This window comes from Phocoena sinus, chromosome 20, assembly GCF_008692025.1.
Source record: "Phocoena sinus isolate mPhoSin1 chromosome 20, mPhoSin1.pri, whole genome shotgun sequence".
NCBI lineage: Eukaryota > Metazoa > Chordata > Mammalia > Artiodactyla > Phocoenidae > Phocoena > Phocoena sinus.
In genome coordinates, this window is record NC_045782.1 from 51,404,325 (window position 1) to 51,420,832 (window position 16,508).

General features: G+C 61.0%; 1 protein-coding gene across 7 annotated transcripts; it reads left to right on the forward strand.

The window, feature by feature from the left end:
• The first annotated feature begins 249 nt into the window (after positions 1-249).
• UNC13D (unc-13 homolog D) lies at positions 250-15,682 on the forward strand. 7 transcript variants are annotated; one of them, XM_032616999.1, is made up of 33 exons: positions 250-359; positions 477-632; positions 1,383-1,418; positions 1,626-1,733; positions 1,832-1,891; positions 1,981-2,047; positions 2,274-2,454; positions 2,855-2,899; positions 3,036-3,104; positions 3,288-3,357; positions 3,537-3,641; positions 3,724-3,816; positions 3,891-3,994; positions 5,159-5,347; positions 5,435-5,578; positions 5,718-5,808; positions 5,882-5,938; positions 6,025-6,122; positions 6,228-6,279; positions 6,382-6,512; positions 6,600-6,720; positions 7,083-7,226; positions 7,393-7,491; positions 7,606-7,812; positions 7,993-8,061; positions 9,097-9,176; positions 11,987-12,092; positions 12,167-12,238; positions 12,991-13,074; positions 13,170-13,290; positions 13,504-13,627; positions 14,095-14,291; positions 14,980-15,682. In XM_032616999.1, exons 2-33 carry the CDS (start codon positions 516-518, stop codon positions 15,099-15,101), a joined length of 3,363 nt encoding a protein of 1,120 aa, XP_032472890.1. In that variant the 5' UTR covers positions 250-359; positions 477-515; the 3' UTR covers positions 15,102-15,682. The 7 variants fall into 7 exon arrangements, 6 of the variants coding, with proteins under 6 accessions (XP_032472890.1, XP_032472889.1, XP_032472892.1 ...); XM_032616998.1 differs by lacking the exon at positions 250-359 and having other exon boundaries at positions 443-632; XM_032617001.1 differs by lacking the exon at positions 250-359 and having other exon boundaries at positions 444-632; positions 5,234-5,347.
• Positions 15,683-16,508: the final 826 nt, after the last annotated feature.

Consider the following 16,508-nt stretch of genomic DNA (forward strand, 5'->3'; position numbering starts at 1 on the left):
GGTTGGCTGACGGCTGGGGAGACGCCTCTCCGGAGCCTCCACCCTGTGCCCTGCCCACCCCTACTCCGGGTCTGCGGCCGGTTCAGGGAGACCTGAGGTTGAGAACCCCACCGGCCAGGGGAGCGTCCCCCAGTCACCTGGATGCGGCAGGCCCGCTGTCCCCCTGCCCTCATGCCCGCTGCCCACGGCGCTGGACCCTTCCCAGGGCCAGGGCCCCTGTGGGAAGGTGGGGTGGGGCGGACCCGCCCACCTGGTCTACCTCTGCCTCCAGCCCAGCTGACTTCCTCCCAGGATCCCAGACAGCGGGAGGGAGGAAGGAAGGTGCAGGGGCCTGGGAGCCCTGGCCCCCCAACCCCAAGGTGGTGAAACCCCGACCTGACCCTTTCGTGACCCGCCCTTCCTTCCCCTTCCCTTGGCACCGGGTGGCAGCCCTGGGCTCTTTGCATAACCCTGTGGCTTCCCTATCTTCACCCAAGGCAGCGGCACCGCAGAGGGGAAGGGCAGGGCTGGCCACCATGGCGACGCTCTTCTCCCAGACCCAGCGGCGCCCTCCCCTTTTGCGCCAGGCCATCAAGATAAGACGCCATAGAGTCAGAGATCTGCAGGAGGCCCTGCCCCATAGGGCTCAGGAGGTAGGAGGGACCTCAGTGGGGAGAAGAGCAGGCCTGGGTGGGGCTCTGCCCTCTCTGGGTGCGGGGTCCCACCTCTTGTGGGCAGCGGCTGAGGATGTGTGCCCCTCTCCTGCCCACCCTAGCCTCTGGCAGAGCCTTTGGGGTCTGCAGAAGAGGGTCTGCCATGTGTTCTCTGGGCCAGCCTGGGCCTCAGGTCTGGGATCTGAGCCTTTCGGAGGCCCCTCCCTCTCGCGCCCCAACCCCAGCCATCCTCTGCTCCTCCAGTCCCAAAGACACCCACTCCACTAGGCAGGGAGTGTCCGCTGGGGGCTGGGCCTTCGGGGACCAGCTGAGCAGCCCCCAGGCCTGCTTGGCATGAGCCCCCAGTCTCCCACCTCTGCCGCTGGGCCTCACTTCCGCCGCCGGGGTGCGGAGCGGAGCCGCCCGATAAGCAGCGCTGTTTCCTCTGGGGAAGGAAGGGAGGTTGGGGGAGGTTGAGGCCACGGGCGCCTGCTGGCGCAGCTGAGCTGGTACAGCTGAGCGCCAATGGACCCGAGCCACGGCGGGCCAGGGGATGAGGAAGGTGGCCCGGGTGCCGGACCCCCGGGAGCCCTGCTGTGGGAACAGGTGCGCGGCACTGGTGGGGCTGGAGGCCAGGTGCTGGGGCCCCCTCAGCTCTCGGGGCTGGGCCTGCTCTGTGAGGAGCCGTTCCCGCGTCCGAGCCCTGGTCCAGGCCTCTGGGACACCTTGTCTTTCCACCTCGCTCCCCAGATCGAGCCAACATCCCACCACCTGTCCCCTGAGGAGGTAAGAATCGGAGTGTTTCCGGGGCGCAGAGGGGTGCTGGGAAGCAGCCCTGCATCCTCCCAAACACCCCCCGCCTCCCCTCCGCTGCACGTGTGGACGCCTGGTCCCCACCTTGGGCATGTGCCGTGAGTGCCAGGGGTGGCCGGTGGGGCTCAGACCTTGGGGTGGGTGGACGGTGGTTCCCAAGGTGACCCTGCTGTGTCTCAGCGGGCCCTGCTCTACGAGGAAGCTCTCTACACGGTCCTGTACCGCCTGGGTCAGCCCGAGCCCACCCATGTCGGGGAGTCCTCTGAGCTGCTGCGATACCTGCAGGAGGTGAGGCCAGCCCCCACTCCCCCTGCCTCCCTGCAGCCTGGCCGTGTCCCCCCACTCCCACCCCGTGCCCCAAGCTTCCCACACTCCTGCACCACCAGGCCTTCCGTATGGAGCCCAGGGAGCACGAGCAGATGCTGCGGCAGGTCCAGGAGCTCGAGGTAAGGCTGCCAGGGCCGTCCTGAGCAAACACAGGGGCTGGGAAGCCCAGCGCCCTCTGGGACTCAGGCCCCACCTCCTGTCGCTCCAGAAACCAATATTCTGTCTGAAGGCCACGGTGAAACAAGCCAAGGGCATTCTGGGCAAGGATGTCAGTGGTGAGTAGGCGACGGGGGGCCCTGAGGACCTTCTTTCTGGCTCCTTCCTCTCCCCGTCACAGCCTGTCCCAGAGCTTGTGGTGCAAATTCCCATCTCCCAAACATCCCCTGGGGCTCACTTTGGTGTTGCTGGCCCCTGGTCCTTGGAGCCTGGGATGGAGAGGGGTAGGGGGTGTTAAGGACTCTCCCTGGGAGCCTAGCCAACACCCCTCCCCTTCCTCCCCAGGGTTCAGTGACCCCTATTGCCTGCTGGGCATCGAGCAGGGGGTGGGTGTGCCGGGGGACAGCCCTGGACTCCAGCCGCGGCAGAAGGCCGTGGTGAAGCACACCATCCCAGAGGAGCAGATCCACCGCACCCAGGTCATCACCCAGACACTCAACCCCGTCTGGGACGAGACCTTCATCCTGTACGTGGCCCTGCCCCAGTTCCTACCCGCTCTGGGCCAGCAGCACTTCCTGGCTCAGGGGCGGGAGCTTGGTTTGACTGGAGGAGGAGCCTGCTCCCGAGGCAGGCAAGACTGACAGGAGGCCGAGCAGGACACAGCAACGGCTTAAATGCCACGTGCCGGTGGGCGGCGGAGGGTCAGGCACATCTGGATTGATCTGGGGGGTAGCCTGAAGCCTTACTTTAAAGGAGAGAGAGATGCAGTTGGGAGGGGAGGAGAATTTGCAGGGAGGGACTAAGACTTGGCAGTGGGTGATACTGGATGGCAGTTTTGGGGGGCAGGCTCGGGGCTGAGGTAGCCTGTGGCCTGGTCAGGGGTCTATCCCTCCAAGACCCTCAGCCATGCTCTTTTCTCACTGCAGGGAGTTTGAGGACATAAGCAATGCCAGCTTTCGTCTGGACATGTGGTGAGGAGCATGTCCCCCCCCCCCCACCCATGTAGGGGTTGGGAAGAGAAGGGGGCCTGGAGGTGAGGGTGGCAGAAAGGGGTTGGGGGCTCCCAGGACACCCTCTCCGCCTCCCGCTCAAACCTCACCCCACCAGGGACATGGACACCGTGGAGTCCGTCAGACAGAAGCTCGGGGAGCTCACAGATCTGCACGGGCTGCGAAGGTGAGGGCCGTGGGTTTCCCGGGGAAGGAGTCGGGGCTCCTTCTGCCCTGCCTCCACATGCCTACTGGTTGTTGGGCTGCAGGCTCTCACCTGGGCCCAGGTGGCTGCAGGTAGGGAGCAGATTCCAGCCTGACCCGGTCAGGCTCCTGGCCCCTCTCCCTCACGGCACCCTGCCTGGAACAGGATCTTTAAGGAGGTCCGGAAGGACAAAGGCCAGGATGACTTTCTGGGGAACGTGGTCCTGAGACTACAGGTGAGTGGAGTGGGGAAAGGTTCCCGGGAGAGAGGCAGAGAGGGGGTGACGAGGGGCTCAAGGGAGGGGTTCCAGGCCTGCACCAAGCGGAGCCTGGGGTCGGCCTCCCGTCGCCTCCCCTGCCCCCGACCGGGTGAGGCTCCTGCGGCTCACAGGTATGGGCATCCCCTGCCTGCCAGGACCTGCACTGCCGGGAGGATCAGTGGTACCCGCTAGAGCCTTGCACGGAGACCTACCCGGATCGTGGTCAGTGTCACCTCCAGTTCCAGTTCATTCACAAGCGGGTAGGTGGCCCGGCTGGGTGGGGAGGAGGGGCTGCACTGGGCGTGGGGTCCTCTGCTCACGGCCGCGCCGGCCCCCCTGCAGAGAGCCACCGCGGCCAGCCGCTCGCAGCCCAGCTACACAGTGCACCTCCGCCTGCTGCAGCAGCTCGTGTCCCACGAGGTCACCCAGCACCAGGTACTGCCCCCCCGGGGCTGGGCAGGGCCAGGGTCTGCCTGTCAGGTCCTGACGCCCTCCACCTGTCCCCTCAGGCGGGCAGCACCTCCTGGAACGGGTTGCTGAGCCCCCAGGCTGCCACCGTCCTCTTCCTCCACTCCACGCAGAAGGACCTGTCCGACTTCCACCAGTCCATGGCGTGAGTGCCCTTCCGAGCCCGAGTGCCCGAGGGCCGTCTGCGCCGCACCACCCTCTCCCTCCCTGCGTGCCCTCCTGCAGGCTGACGGCCCGAAGTCTAACCCTCAGGAGATTTCTGTTTGGGGCCCAAATTGTATTTTAAGTTTTGAGTCAGTTGCCGACTTTTAAAACTCTGGAGATTTGCTGTGCGGATTCACATCACCAGTTTCCCGTGAAAGCTTCGTGCTGGAATCGCAGGGCTGTCGCTTTGCTGGGCTGCACGTGGTCAGAGCAGAGTAGCGTGTCCTCCCCCATCCATCACAGTTGCCATCTGGGCGCTTCGTCCCCTGACACCACCTGAGTCCTTCTGGACAGTTGAGTTTGCCACCCTGGGCCCAGACCCCAGGGCCATTGAACAGATCTGTGCGCTGATGCTCCTGGATCCGTGTTGAGGGCCTGTCACCTCCCCTGAGCCTTGTTAGATTACGGGAATGCCAGGAAGGACACACAGGAGTCTGTAGATTTTTCCATGCACGAGAGGAGTAGGGGCACAGCCCGGGTGCTGCCAGGAGGAGGACTGAGAGTGGGAGCTGACACTTGGCATTCAGTAGGGGATCAGAAGGAGGCTGGCGGAGAAGGGCAGCTTCTAGGACCAGGGGCAGGTGGGTATTCCTGGATGGCTGTGGGGAATGCAGGTGAGGCTGGAGACTGGAGCAGGCACCGAGGGTGAGGGCCTCACTTGCCTGCAGGGCCTCAGCAGGGAGTGCGGCGCTGTATCCCCGCCTGGCGGAGGCCTGTCCCTGGGCCGCTCTTCTGCCCCAGCCTCCTTCGCCTTCCCTCTTGTCTCAGTTCGGTCACCTCTGTGAAGTCTCCCCTCGACTCTCTGAAGGGATGCTCTAGCTGAAGTTCTACATGTACTTGAAGGCTCGAGTCTCCAAATCTGATTTCTCAAAAGAAGCAAGAAGTCCTGAATTTTAAAATCACAAATATTCTAATTTAAGAGATGGACAATTCATTTACATGTTTGAAAAGCACTAATGGGAACAAAAACAATCCTGTGGGTTACCTTCAGCCACTGGTTTTCAGCCTCTGCGGGTCGATGGGGATCCCCAGGCGGCTTTGGGGTGGGGTTGGGGTGGGGATGACGCCGCACCGCCAGCCCCTACCCCACCCCCACCCCCTCCAGGCCAGGCCAGGTGAGCTGTGGGAAGGAACATGCCCCACTTGGCCAGGCTGAGGGCTTCCTGTCTGCCACAGGCAGTGGCTGGCCTACAGCCGTCTCTACCAGAGCCTGGAGTTCCCCAGCAGCTGCCTCCTGTACCCCATCACCAGCATCGAGTACCAGTGGATCCAGGGCCGGCTCAAGGCAGAGCAGGTGGGCTGGGGCGGGGCGAGGGGTGTTAGGCAGGCAGGGCTCAGGGAGCGGCTCCCCGGGCCCCATAAAGCAGCCCCCGCCTCACAGCACCGTCCTGGCCCTGCAGCTGGAGGAGCTGGCCGCCTCATTCAGCTCCCTGCTGGCCTATGGCCTCTCCCTCATCCGAAGGTTCCGCTCTGTCTTCCCCCTCTCCGTCTCCGACTCCCCAGCCCGGCTGCAGTCTCTCCTCAGGTCAGTGGTTACCCCCCGCTTCAGTGGAGTCGGGGACGGGGAACAGCTGGGGCACCTCTGGGGTGGGGAAGCCTGCCGGCGGAATGAGTGGGGGCTACGGGGCAACGGGCATCTTGCACACGGCTCTCCCCCCCCACAGGGTCCTGGTACAGATGTGCAAGATGAAAGCCTTTGCAGAACTGTGCCCCGAAAGAGGCCCCCTGCCCCTCCTGGTGACCGAGGCACTGCAGGTATGGTGCCCACCCTGTAGGTACGGGGCCTGGGCCCAGCAGCCCTCCCTGCTCACTGTCTCTCTGCCCACAGACTGGCACCACTGAATGGTTCCACCTGAAGCAGCAGCAGTATCAGCCCATGGTGCAGGTGAGGGGGCTCGGGTGAGGAGGTGGGTGGTGGGACAGGCTGCTTGCCCCTCAGAGCCCTGCTTGGCTCACCTCTGCCCCTGCCAGGGCATGCTGGAGGCGGGCAAGGCCTTACTGAACCTGGTACAAGACATCATTGGCGACCTGCACCAGTGCCAGCGCACCTGGAGCAAGATCTTCCATAAGTGAGCAGGCGGCCGGGCCAGGAGGCAGTGCAGCAGGGGCTCAGAATGGGGACCAGAGGGACCCCGCTGTGTGCCACCAGGTCACACCTGCTGCCCTTCCTCCAGTGTCCTCAAGATCGACCTCTTCTCCATGGCTTTCCTGGAGCTGCAATGGCTGGTGAGCCCCACCAACCCCCCGCCCCATCCACTCACCGCGTCCCAAGGCCACAGCCCTCTGCCCTGGCTCTGGAGCTCCGCCCACCACGCCTTCCCTTCGCAGGTGGCCAAGAGGGTGCAGGACCACATTGCTGTGGTGAGCGGTACCATGACCCCGGAGATGGGCGAAAATCTGTTCCAGCTCTACGTCAGCCTCAAGGAGCTCTACCAGCTGGGCCTGGTCCTCTCGGAGAGGTGGGCAGCAGACTGGCTGCAGGGAGAGGAGGGCCCGAAGCCCGCAATGGCCCCGGCTTTCCCCAGGCTGACCCTGGCTCTCCCCAGGGATGGCGTCCTGGCCCTGGACGGCTTCCACCACTGGTTCCAGCCGGCCATCCCCTCCTGGCTGCAGAAGACGTACAGCGTGGCCCTGGAGCGGGTGCAGCGCTCTGTGCAGATGGACGAGGTGGGGTTGGGGGGCCTGGACTAGGGGCAGAGTCCCACATTTCGGGGTGTGGCTCGCAGCTCTGCCAACCGTGTGGCGCGTGCGGAAGCGGTTAACCAGCTTTGAGCGTTGCTCTCGAGGCCAGCTGAGTGCAAAATCCTGCCTCCTGTTATATTGGGTGGGGGGGACTTGGTTTACATGCCGATCCCCGCAGCCTGGGGGGTCTGGGCAGAGCCCTGCTTGTTCACCTTGCAGCCCCCGGCCCAGCTCTGTGCTTGCTGTGGCTCTGTGAGCCCTGGATGCTTGCAAGTGCAAGCGGGGAGGGAGAGCATGGATTTGGCCAGCCTTGAGCCCTCCTTTCTACGCACTCCCCCGTCTCCTAGCTGGTGCCCCTGGGTGAACTGACCAAGCACAGCACATCGGCTGTGGACCTGTCCACCTGCTTTGCCCAGATCAGCCACACCGCCCAGCAGCTGGACTGGCCTGACCCAGAGGAGGCCTTCATGATCACCGTCAAGTTTGTGGAGGTGCGGCCTCATTCCCACCCCACGATTTCTCCCAAGTTCTCATCCTAGCAGCCTCCAAAAGCCTATGTCCTAAATCCCCCAAGTCACTGAAATTCCTTTGCCTCCCCCCGCATCTGCCTCTCCTCGGCACTCCCCACCCCCATTGATCACGCCCTCCTCACCCCAGGACACCTGTCGGCTGGCCCTCGTGTACTGCAGCCTGATAAAGGCCCGGGCCCGTGAGCTCTCTGCCGGCCAGAAGGACCAGGGCCAGGCAGCCAACATGGTAAGGGCCAGAGCTGGAGGCTGAGGCTGAGGCTGGGCCGGGGTGGGGGTGGAGCCTGCCAGTCCTGGCACTATTCAGGAAGCTTGGCATCCCTGTGCCCACGCCTGCCTGCAGCTGTGCGTGGTGGTGAATGACATGGAGCAGCTGCGGCTGGTGATCGGCAAGCTGCCCACCCAGCTGGCATGGGAGGCGCTGGAGCAGCGGGTAGGGGCCGTGCTGGAGCAGGGGCAGCTGCAGAACACGCTGCATGCCCAGCTGCAGGGCGCCCTGGCTGGGCTGGGCCATGAGATCCGCACTGGCGTCCGCACCTTGGCCGAGCAGGTAATTTGTTTGACCCGCAGTGACCCCACCCCACCCATCCTCAGCCTGAAGTACCCTCCAATAGGACTTGGGCCAATGTCCAGCCCCCTTCCCTTCCTGAACCTAAACTCGGGCCCCAAGCAACCTCTCCTGACCCCTGACTCACACCCTGGCCTCCCTCCTACCGTTTTGTGTCTCCAGCTGGAGGTGGGCATTGCCAAGCACATCTGGAAACTCGTGGGCATCAAGGAATCCGTCCTGCCTGAGGATGTGAGTGGCCCTCCCTGCTTGCTGACCTTTGCCAGCAATGTGGGTCAGGGATTGCAAAGGGGCTTAGGGTGGGCAAGGGGCTGAAGGCCATGGGGTGTCAGAGATAAGTCCCCCAGACTTGGGCAAGGAATGCTCCCTCCTGGCCTCGGTTTCCCCCTTAGATGCTAAGAGGGTGGGGTTGGGTCATTCCACGGGCTCTCCCAGCACTGACAGTCAATGTGGGAGCTGCAGTGGGGGAGGCTTTAGACTTTGCAGCCAAACAGCCCTGAGCATGACTCCTCCTTAGCTGCCTACTAGCGGAGCTGTTCTATTTATATAGGTCAGCTGACCTCAGGCTCGCCATCTGTCAGCGGGGATAATAATTACACGTGTGATGGCTTGGGAGAGTGCTACTCATTAATTCATCAACTATTTAAGCACCCACTTTGTCCCAGGTATTGATTTAGGCACTGGGGATATATATCAATAAACAGTGTGACAAAAATCCCTGCCTTCCTAGAGTTTTCATTCTAGTAGAGGAGGTGAAAAAAGAGCTAAGTGGATAACTATAGCTATAGCTATTATTAGAACTATACATATGTGTGTGTGTGTGTGTAAACATATATATATGTATACACACACATATCATATGTTAGTTAATGATAACCCCTCAAGAGAAAAATAAAGCACACAAGGGAATGGAAAGGGTCAGAGGACTGTATTTTAAGATAGTGGCCAGAGGAGGCCTTACTTGGAGGGTGACAGCTGAGTGAAGACCTAAAGGAAGGAAGAGAAGGAGCCATGAGGATTTCTATGGGAGAGAACAGCATGGGCAAAGGCCCTGAGGCAGGACCAGGTCTGGCAGGTTCAGGGCTATAGAAAAGGCTCTACTGTCTCCAGTGTGGCTGGAGCCGACTGTGGTCCGGGGCTGGCTCTGCACACATTCCACAGATGCTTAGGAACGCTCCTAGCCCCGTTTCCTCTCCGGGCCAGGGCAAAGGCATGGGGGTGGGACCAGAATGGGCCAGAACCAGATGTGCTGCCTCCCCTCCCCAGGCCGTTCTGCCCCTGATGAAGTTCCTGGAGGTGAAGCTCTGCTACATGAACACCAACTTGGTTCAGGAGAACTTCAGCAGGTCTGCAGCCGCCGCCTGCCCTGCGGCGTCCCCTCACCTCCACCTCTCCTCCCACCCGCCCCTCCTTCCCGGCCTCAGCATCCATCCTCAGGGGAGGATGCAACCAGACTCTCTTAAATGCTTGCTCCAAGGGTCAGGGCGCTCATGGCCGCACAGTGCTATCCATTTCACCTTAGGCTGAGCTGAAACCTGTCTGTCCTCTCTCCCTTAGCCCTGGGCTGCGTCTGCGGGAGGCTGCAGCTCTGCCCTCCCTAACGTTACAGGCAGCTGGTGTTCCAGGGGAACTTCTCGTTAGGGTCTCTCTCAAAACAGGGCCGAGCACACTGGGCAGCAGTGGGTAGAGGTCAAGGGCATGGGCTCCGGACGACCTGGATTCATACTCCAGTTTCACTGCTGCTTGGTGGGTGGCCTTGAGCAGATTACTCAAGTTTTCTGTGCAGATGGTCATAGTTCTGGCCTCTACTGAGGACTAAATGAGTCATGTGAAGTGCTGAGAGCAGTGCCTGCAACAAAGGAAGTGGTTGATGACTGAGCTGCTGTGACGACGGTGACGGTGATGATGACAGGTCCTCCACGTGGGGCTGCTGGCCCCCAGAGTTCTGCTCCTGGTGGGGCAGCGGGGCCTCAGGAACCCACCTTCTTTATTTCCTAGGCCAGAGAATGCCATTAGTTCAGCTCTAATCTTCACACAAAATAGAGTTTAATCTCTACTAAGACAGGAGCTTAACGTACCACTCACTGCCTCAGAACATTTAAAACAGAGTCTGTGCGTAATGAACACTTAAGTATGGGGACTAAATTAACTACTTTTATTTTTTTTTATTAATTTATTTTATTTATTTTTGGCTGCGTTGGATCTTCGTTGCTGTGAGTAGGCTTTCTCCAGTTGCGGCGAGCGGGGGCTACCCTTTGTTGCGGTGCGCGGGCTTCTCACTGCGGTGGCTCCTCTTGTCGCGGAGCACGGGCTCTAGGCGCCGGGCTTCAGTCGTTGTGGCACGAGGGCTTAGTTGCTCTGTGGCATGTGGGACCTTCCCAGACCAGGGCTCGAACCCATGTCCCCTGCATTGGCAGGCAGATTCTTAAGCACTGCGTCACCAGGGGGCAAGTCTCCAAATTAACTACTTTTAGTATGGACCACCCAATTTTTTTCTAAACTTTAAAAAATTTTTAGACCTCCCCCATTCTTTTTTTCTTTTTTTTTCTTGGCCACACTGCACAGCTTACAGGATCTTGGTTCCCCAGCCAGGGATTGGGCCCACGCCCCCTGCAGTGGAAGCGTGGAGTCTTAACCACTGGACCACCAGGGAAATCCCTAGACCTCCTCCATGGTTTCATTTTTTTAATATTTATTTTTATTTACTTATTTACTTATTTATTTGTCTTGGCTGTGCCGGGTCTTCATTGCAGCATGCGGGCTTCTTAGTTGCGGTATGTGAACTTCTTAGTTGTGGCATGCGGACTCTTGGCTGCAGCACGCGTGAGGGATCTTAGTGTCCCAACCAGGGATCGAACCTGGGCCCCCTGCACTGGGAGCACGGAGTCCTACCCACTGGACCTGGACCACCAGGGAAGTCCCATCCCCCCATTCATTTTTTTTCTTTTTTTAATTTATCTTTGGCTGAGTTGGGTCTCCGTTGCTGCACACAGGCTTCCTCTAGTTGCGGCAAGCGGGGGCTACTCTTCATTGCAGTGTGCGGGTTTTTCATTGCAGTGGTTTCTTTGTTGCAGAGCACGGGCTCTCGGCATGCGGGCTTCAGTAGTTGCGGCGTGTGGGCCTGGTAGTTGTGATGCACGGGCTTAGTTGCTCCGTGGCATGTGGGATCTTCCCGGACCAGGGATTGAACACGTGTCCCCTGCATTGGCAGGCGGATTCTTAACCACTGCACCACCAGGGAAGTCTCCTGCACCCCCATTCTTTTTTTTTTTTTTTAAATTTATTTATTTATGGTTGTGTTGGGTATTCGTTGCTGCACGCGGGCTTTCTCTAGTGGCGGTGAGCGGGGGCTGCTCTTCGTTGTGGTGCGAGGGCTTCTCATTGCGGTGGCTTCTCTTGTTGCAGAGCACAGGCTCTAGGTGCACGGGCTTCAGTAGTTGCAGCACAAGGGCTCAGTAATTGTGGCTCGTGGGCTCTAGAGCACAGGCTCAGTAGTTGTGGCGCACGGGCTTAGTTGCTCCGTGGCATGTGGTATCTTCCCGGACCAGGGCTTGAACCCGTGTCCTGCATTGGCAGGCGGATTCTTAACCACTGTGCCACCGTGGAAGCGCCCCACCCCCGTTCTTAATTACACATTTTTTGTGCTTATCTGCCTGACTCTACTTTGACAAGTGAAATTTCAGTTATTTCAGGTTATTAGGATGGACTGTGGCTTGGTTGCTATTTTTTTCTCGCCGCGGGTAGTACGCGCTTACCCATGCTGTGTGCTGAGATCCTGTTCATTTTGGTCACTCCCATCGTGACTCAGGATTCTGTCATTGGGGGACCACCCTCCTGCTCCTTTTTTTGTTGGGGTTTGTTAATCCTAGTGAGAAGGATCCTTCACTAGCTTCCGAGACATGTTGGATAGGACTAGGCCTGTCTGCCCCGCCCCCTGCCCTCCTTCCCTCAGCAGACCAGCCCTCCCTCCCTCCCCTGCCTGCAGCCTGGGCCCCAGTCCCACCAGTGAGGCAGGTGGAGGGTGGGGGTGGGGAGGCACTGGCGAACGGGGGTGGGCCTGGGTCCCACGAGGCCTCTTCTTTCTCAAGAGCATCTCCGCTTCCTCCTCCTCTGTCCTTCTGTCCTGTGTCCGGCATCCCTCTGCACGGCACCCCAGCCTTCTGACCTTGCTGTGGACCCACACGCTCACGGTGCTGGCGGAGGTGGCCGCTTCCCAGCGGAGCTGCCCTCTGGCTTCTAGCAGGCTGAAGATCGCACTACAGGTAATAACACCAGTGACAATAAAATCCCTGGTGGGAGAGTGCCTGGGGGTCACCTCTGATGTCTCGCCCCCTAGAACCTGGAGATCTGCTTCTACGCAGAGGGCTGTGGCCTGCCGCCCGAGGCCCTGCGCACGGCCACCTTCCAGGTAGGGGCCTTTTGGTTAGCTGGTGGTGTGGGGAGCCTGCCTTCCCGTGCTCACCTGTGTCCAGGACCAGCTACGTGATTTACAGGGCTCAGCACAAAATGAAAATGTGGGCCCCTTTAAAAAACCATAATTGAGGGGCTTTCCTGGTGGCGCAGTGGTTGGGCGTCCGCCTGCTGATGCAGGGGACACGGGTTTGTGCCCCGGTCTGGGAAGATCCCACATGCCACAGAGCGCCTGGGCCCGTGAGCCATGGCTGCTGAGCCTGCGCGTCCGGAGCCTGTGCTCCGCAACGGGAGAGGCCCGCGTACCGTAAAAAGAAAAAAAAAAAAAAAAAAAAAAAAAAACCATAATTGAGGGCACCTCCCTGGCGGTCCAGTGGTTAAGACTCCGCGCTTCCAATGCAGGGGGAGCAGGTTCCATCCCTGGTCCGTTAACTAAGATCCTACATGCTTCGTGGCACAGCAAAAACCAAAAACAAACAAACGCCCCCCCACCGAACCAACAAAAAACCCCTCCACGTGTGAAGCTCTTCTAAACACGGTTGGGGCGGGGGCGGCTTTGAGACACACCTGTGGAGCCCACCCTGTCGGTGCCTCTGGCTGTTGCCAGGGCACCCTGCCTGTGGTCCCCCAGCGCCCAGTGCTTTCCACTTCACGTTGTCGTCTCCCGTTGGCTGCAAGCTTCTGAAGGGCAGCACTGGGCTGCGACTGTGTGACAGTTCAAGTGACTCCTCAGCTGTGCCCCATCCCCAGGCTCTGCAGAGGGACCTGGAGCTGCAGGCGGCCTCCAGCCGGGAACTCATCCAGAAGTACTTTTGCAGCCGCATCCAGCAGCAGGTGAGTCCCCCTCCTCCGCCGCGCTCGCTGCGCGCCTGGAGCCCCGCCTCGCCCGCTCAGCCCCCGCTGACGCTGCCCCTGCGCCCCGCCCCCAGGCAGAGACCACCGACGAGGAGCTCGGGGCCGTCACAGTCAAGGCCTCCTACCGCGCCTCCGAGCAGAAGCTGCACGTGGAGCTGCTCAGCGCCTCCAGCCTGCTGCCCCTGGACTCCAATGGTGAGTGGAGGCTGCCCCAGCCACTCTCCGTGTCCCCACTCTGGTCCCCCGAGTCCCCGGGGGCTCTGCTCGTCCGGCCTGAGCACTGGGTGCATTTCTGCTGGATTACCAGGAGGGGGCAGTGCTGCTGAGCGGGGCACAGCTGCGGGCGTGGGCACCGGAGGCGGGGCTGGGATATCCTCGGCCAACGTCCCCTCCCCGGCCACTTGCCAGGCTCCAGCGACCCCTTTGTCCAGCTGACCTTGGAGCCCAGGCACGAGTTCCCTGAGCTGGCCCCCCGAGAGACCCAAAAGCACAAGAAGGACCTTCACCCACTGTTCGATGAGACCTTTGAATTGTGAGTGGTCCCACTAGCCCTGGACCCGCCTCAGGCCTGCTCCTCCCAGCTGAGGCGGGCCGAGGGGCTCCCCTCAGAGGACTGGGTTTGAGTCCCAGGGAGGGAGCACTTGGGACAAGTGTTTGCTGGCACAGGCCTCAAACCTGCTCTCCCGCAGGTGGAGTGAGGCTGCTGGGGAGACTCCTCCCAGTCTGAGTCCAGTGTTGGACTCAGAGGCTTGCTTTCAGGGAAGGGTGCTGCCCCTGAGGTCCTCTGTTCCACCAGTCAGGCGGGCCTGGGTACACAGGGGCCCCTGGTTTAAAGCATCGGCCCACAGTCAGAGCAGGCATCATGGCGTGTGGCCCAAGGTACACCAGGCCGAGCTCTCAACCCTAATCCCACGCGTCTGGGCGAGCCCGCGTCGGGGGCTGTGTGGCCACGGCAGCACGTGGGGCAGGCAGCTGAGCCCGGCTCTGACCCCCACCCAGCCTGGTGCCTGCTGAGCCGTGCCAGAAGGATGGGGCGTGCCTTCTGCTCACGGTGCTGGATCACGACACGCTGGGGGCTGATGACCTTGAAGGGGAGGCCTTCCTGCCGCTGTGCTCGGTGCCGGGCCTGACGGGGACTGTGGAGCCCGGCGACGTGCCTCAGACCCGCCTGCCCCTCACCTACCCTGCACCCAACGGTAGGCCTGAGCCCTGTGAGTGTGGGCCCTGGCCCAGCACTGGGAATACAGGGGAGGGGCAGCCGTGAAAGGCTCAGGGGCCCCCAGAGGCCGAGTTGGGGTCAGAGGAAAGCATCCTTGGAGGCGGAAGCCTGTGGAACCAGCCTGGTGGCTCGTGTTGCTGAGATCTCGCGCCTGGTCAAGGACCAGTGAAGGTTAATTTAGGCCAAGTGTGTGCGACTCTCTCTGGTGGGATAAGGTCACCAACAAGCTTGCCTGGGGAGAGGGGCCATTTCTGTGCCCAGGGGGCACGTCCTTGCAGAGCAGTCCCCAAGCTTGATAAGAGGGGTAGGTCTCGTGTTTGAGCGCTCACGACGGGTCATTTCTAAGCACTGGACATATGTTAACCCTCAGTCCTTACAACCACTCGGTGAGTCAGGTGTTATCGCTACTCTCCGAATGAGTAAACTGAGGCACGAATTGGTGGACTGGCCCAAGGTTCTTGTATGAAAAGTAACAGGCACGTCAGCCTCTCGCGCCGCAGGTGCGCCCCGCTGCCCAGGCGTGGCAAACGCGTTTCCTGCCTCATCTGTCAGGCTGTCTTGCGAGCTTGGCTGGTGTGGGCCCATGGCTAATTTCTGGAGAATGGGGCAGTGCTGCAGCCCCTGCCACTCCCTGAGTCTGACCCCCCAAATGCCTCTCTTTGCAGGGGATCCGATCCTGCAGCTGTTAGAGAGCCGGAAGGGGGACCGCGAGGCCCAGGTGTTTGTGCGGCTGCGGCGGCAGCGAGCCAAGCAGGCCTCCCAGCACGCCCCGTGGCCAGGGCGGTAGCAGCGGGGCTTGGGTCCCTGGGAGGCCTGTGTTCCCCCCACCACAGCGCAGCCCTCCCACCTGGCCTAACACTCCAGGAGGGCCCTGCAGGTCGGGGGAGCCCCAGTGTGCGCGGTTCCCGCTGCCAGAGCCGGGGCCCACAGTGATGGGGGCCCCATTTGCAGTATTTACACCCCCTGCTTCCTCCCCTCAGCCCCAGCCTCAGCGTTCTCTGCCAAATCCAGCCCCTGGGGGAGCGGAGACAGCTGTCTGCACCCCTTCCCCCTGCTCCCCTCGTAGGGAAAAGCTGCTCTGGCAGAGGAGGGGCTCAGCCCTTCCTCTCCTGGCAGGCCTGTTCCAGCCACTGAAGTGGGGGGCCAGGTGCCTTGGGCCCTATTCTTCAGCAGCCATAATGAAGGGAGCCTGGGTCCTCTCCTGAGGGAGCTGCCAGCACCCAGGCTAAGGAGCCTAGAGCCCTGAAGGGGTGAGAACTGGTGGGCAGTGGGGCTGGCACAGTTTGGCTATCTGTGTCTGCTGAGGACCGCTCCTCCTTGGGACAGTACCTAGAAATTTTCTTAGCAAAAATAAAAAAATTAACAATACATCGTCCTCTTACTAAACATACTGTTGGCCTGCAGCGGGGCCTAGGTTACAGCCAAGCCATCACAAACCCCTCCTCAGCCCTCAGGAGAGCCTGGGCTGCCCCCGACTCTGGGCCCCAGCCCACCGCGCACTCCCCGTTACAGAGCAGCGGGGTAGATGTGGAGGTAACTGACGCAGCAGCAAAGGCTTCGAACGAAACACCACCAGACGTATCAGGTTCTGTCGCCACTGCCCGACACAGGAGCCTGGCACTCATGGGGGCACCTCATGAGTCGGGGGGGGGGGGTCTCCTCCCAGGGGTGCAGGCTGAGGCTGAGGGGCTGCTCTGAACAGCAGGGCTTAGAGGAATGGGGCCCCAGACCCGCCTGGGGGAGTGGCCCATATGCTGGGAGTCAGAGCCTGAGGCTCACTTCTCATTCCAGTGTGACTGTGGTTGAGTCACCTAACCTCTCTGAGCCTGCACAGGTATGATGAATGGGGGGAGGTCAGCTAAGACCATGTCCAAGGCTTCTTTCAGCTCTGCTCCTCTGAGACCCATACAGAAAGCCCACAAGGTGTGTGTTTTCCCACCCACTTAACAGGCCAGCTAAGAGCAGGGGAGGGGAGGTGGCTCAAAGGCTCCCTCAGGGGGCAGGCCCACCTTTCTTTCGATGCTTTTATGAGCAGGCACTGTCTGTTCCTCTGAGAAGCTACTAGGGGCCTTGTTGTCTTTTGGAAAACATTAAGTATACCAGTTGCATCTGACGATAGAGCTCTGAAGAGCCCTAGGGCCTGGGAGGTCTCTGGGTCCAGGGCTTAAGGTCCCCATCCCATCAACCCCAGCAG

Excerpts from the sequence above, each read along its gene's own strand:
- UNC13D (XM_032616999.1), top strand. The coding sequence starts at position 516 with ATGGCGACGCTCTTCTCCCAGACCCAGCGGCGCCCTCCCCTTTTGCGC. Across the intron at positions 1,892-1,980 it reads GGCAGGTCCAGGAGCTCGAG|AAACCAATATTCTGTCTGAA; the intron begins GTAAGGCTGCCA and ends CTGTCGCTCCAG. Across the intron at positions 3,995-5,158 it reads GACTTCCACCAGTCCATGGC|GCCAGGCCAGGTGAGCTGTG; the intron begins GTGAGTGCCCTT and ends CACCCCCTCCAG.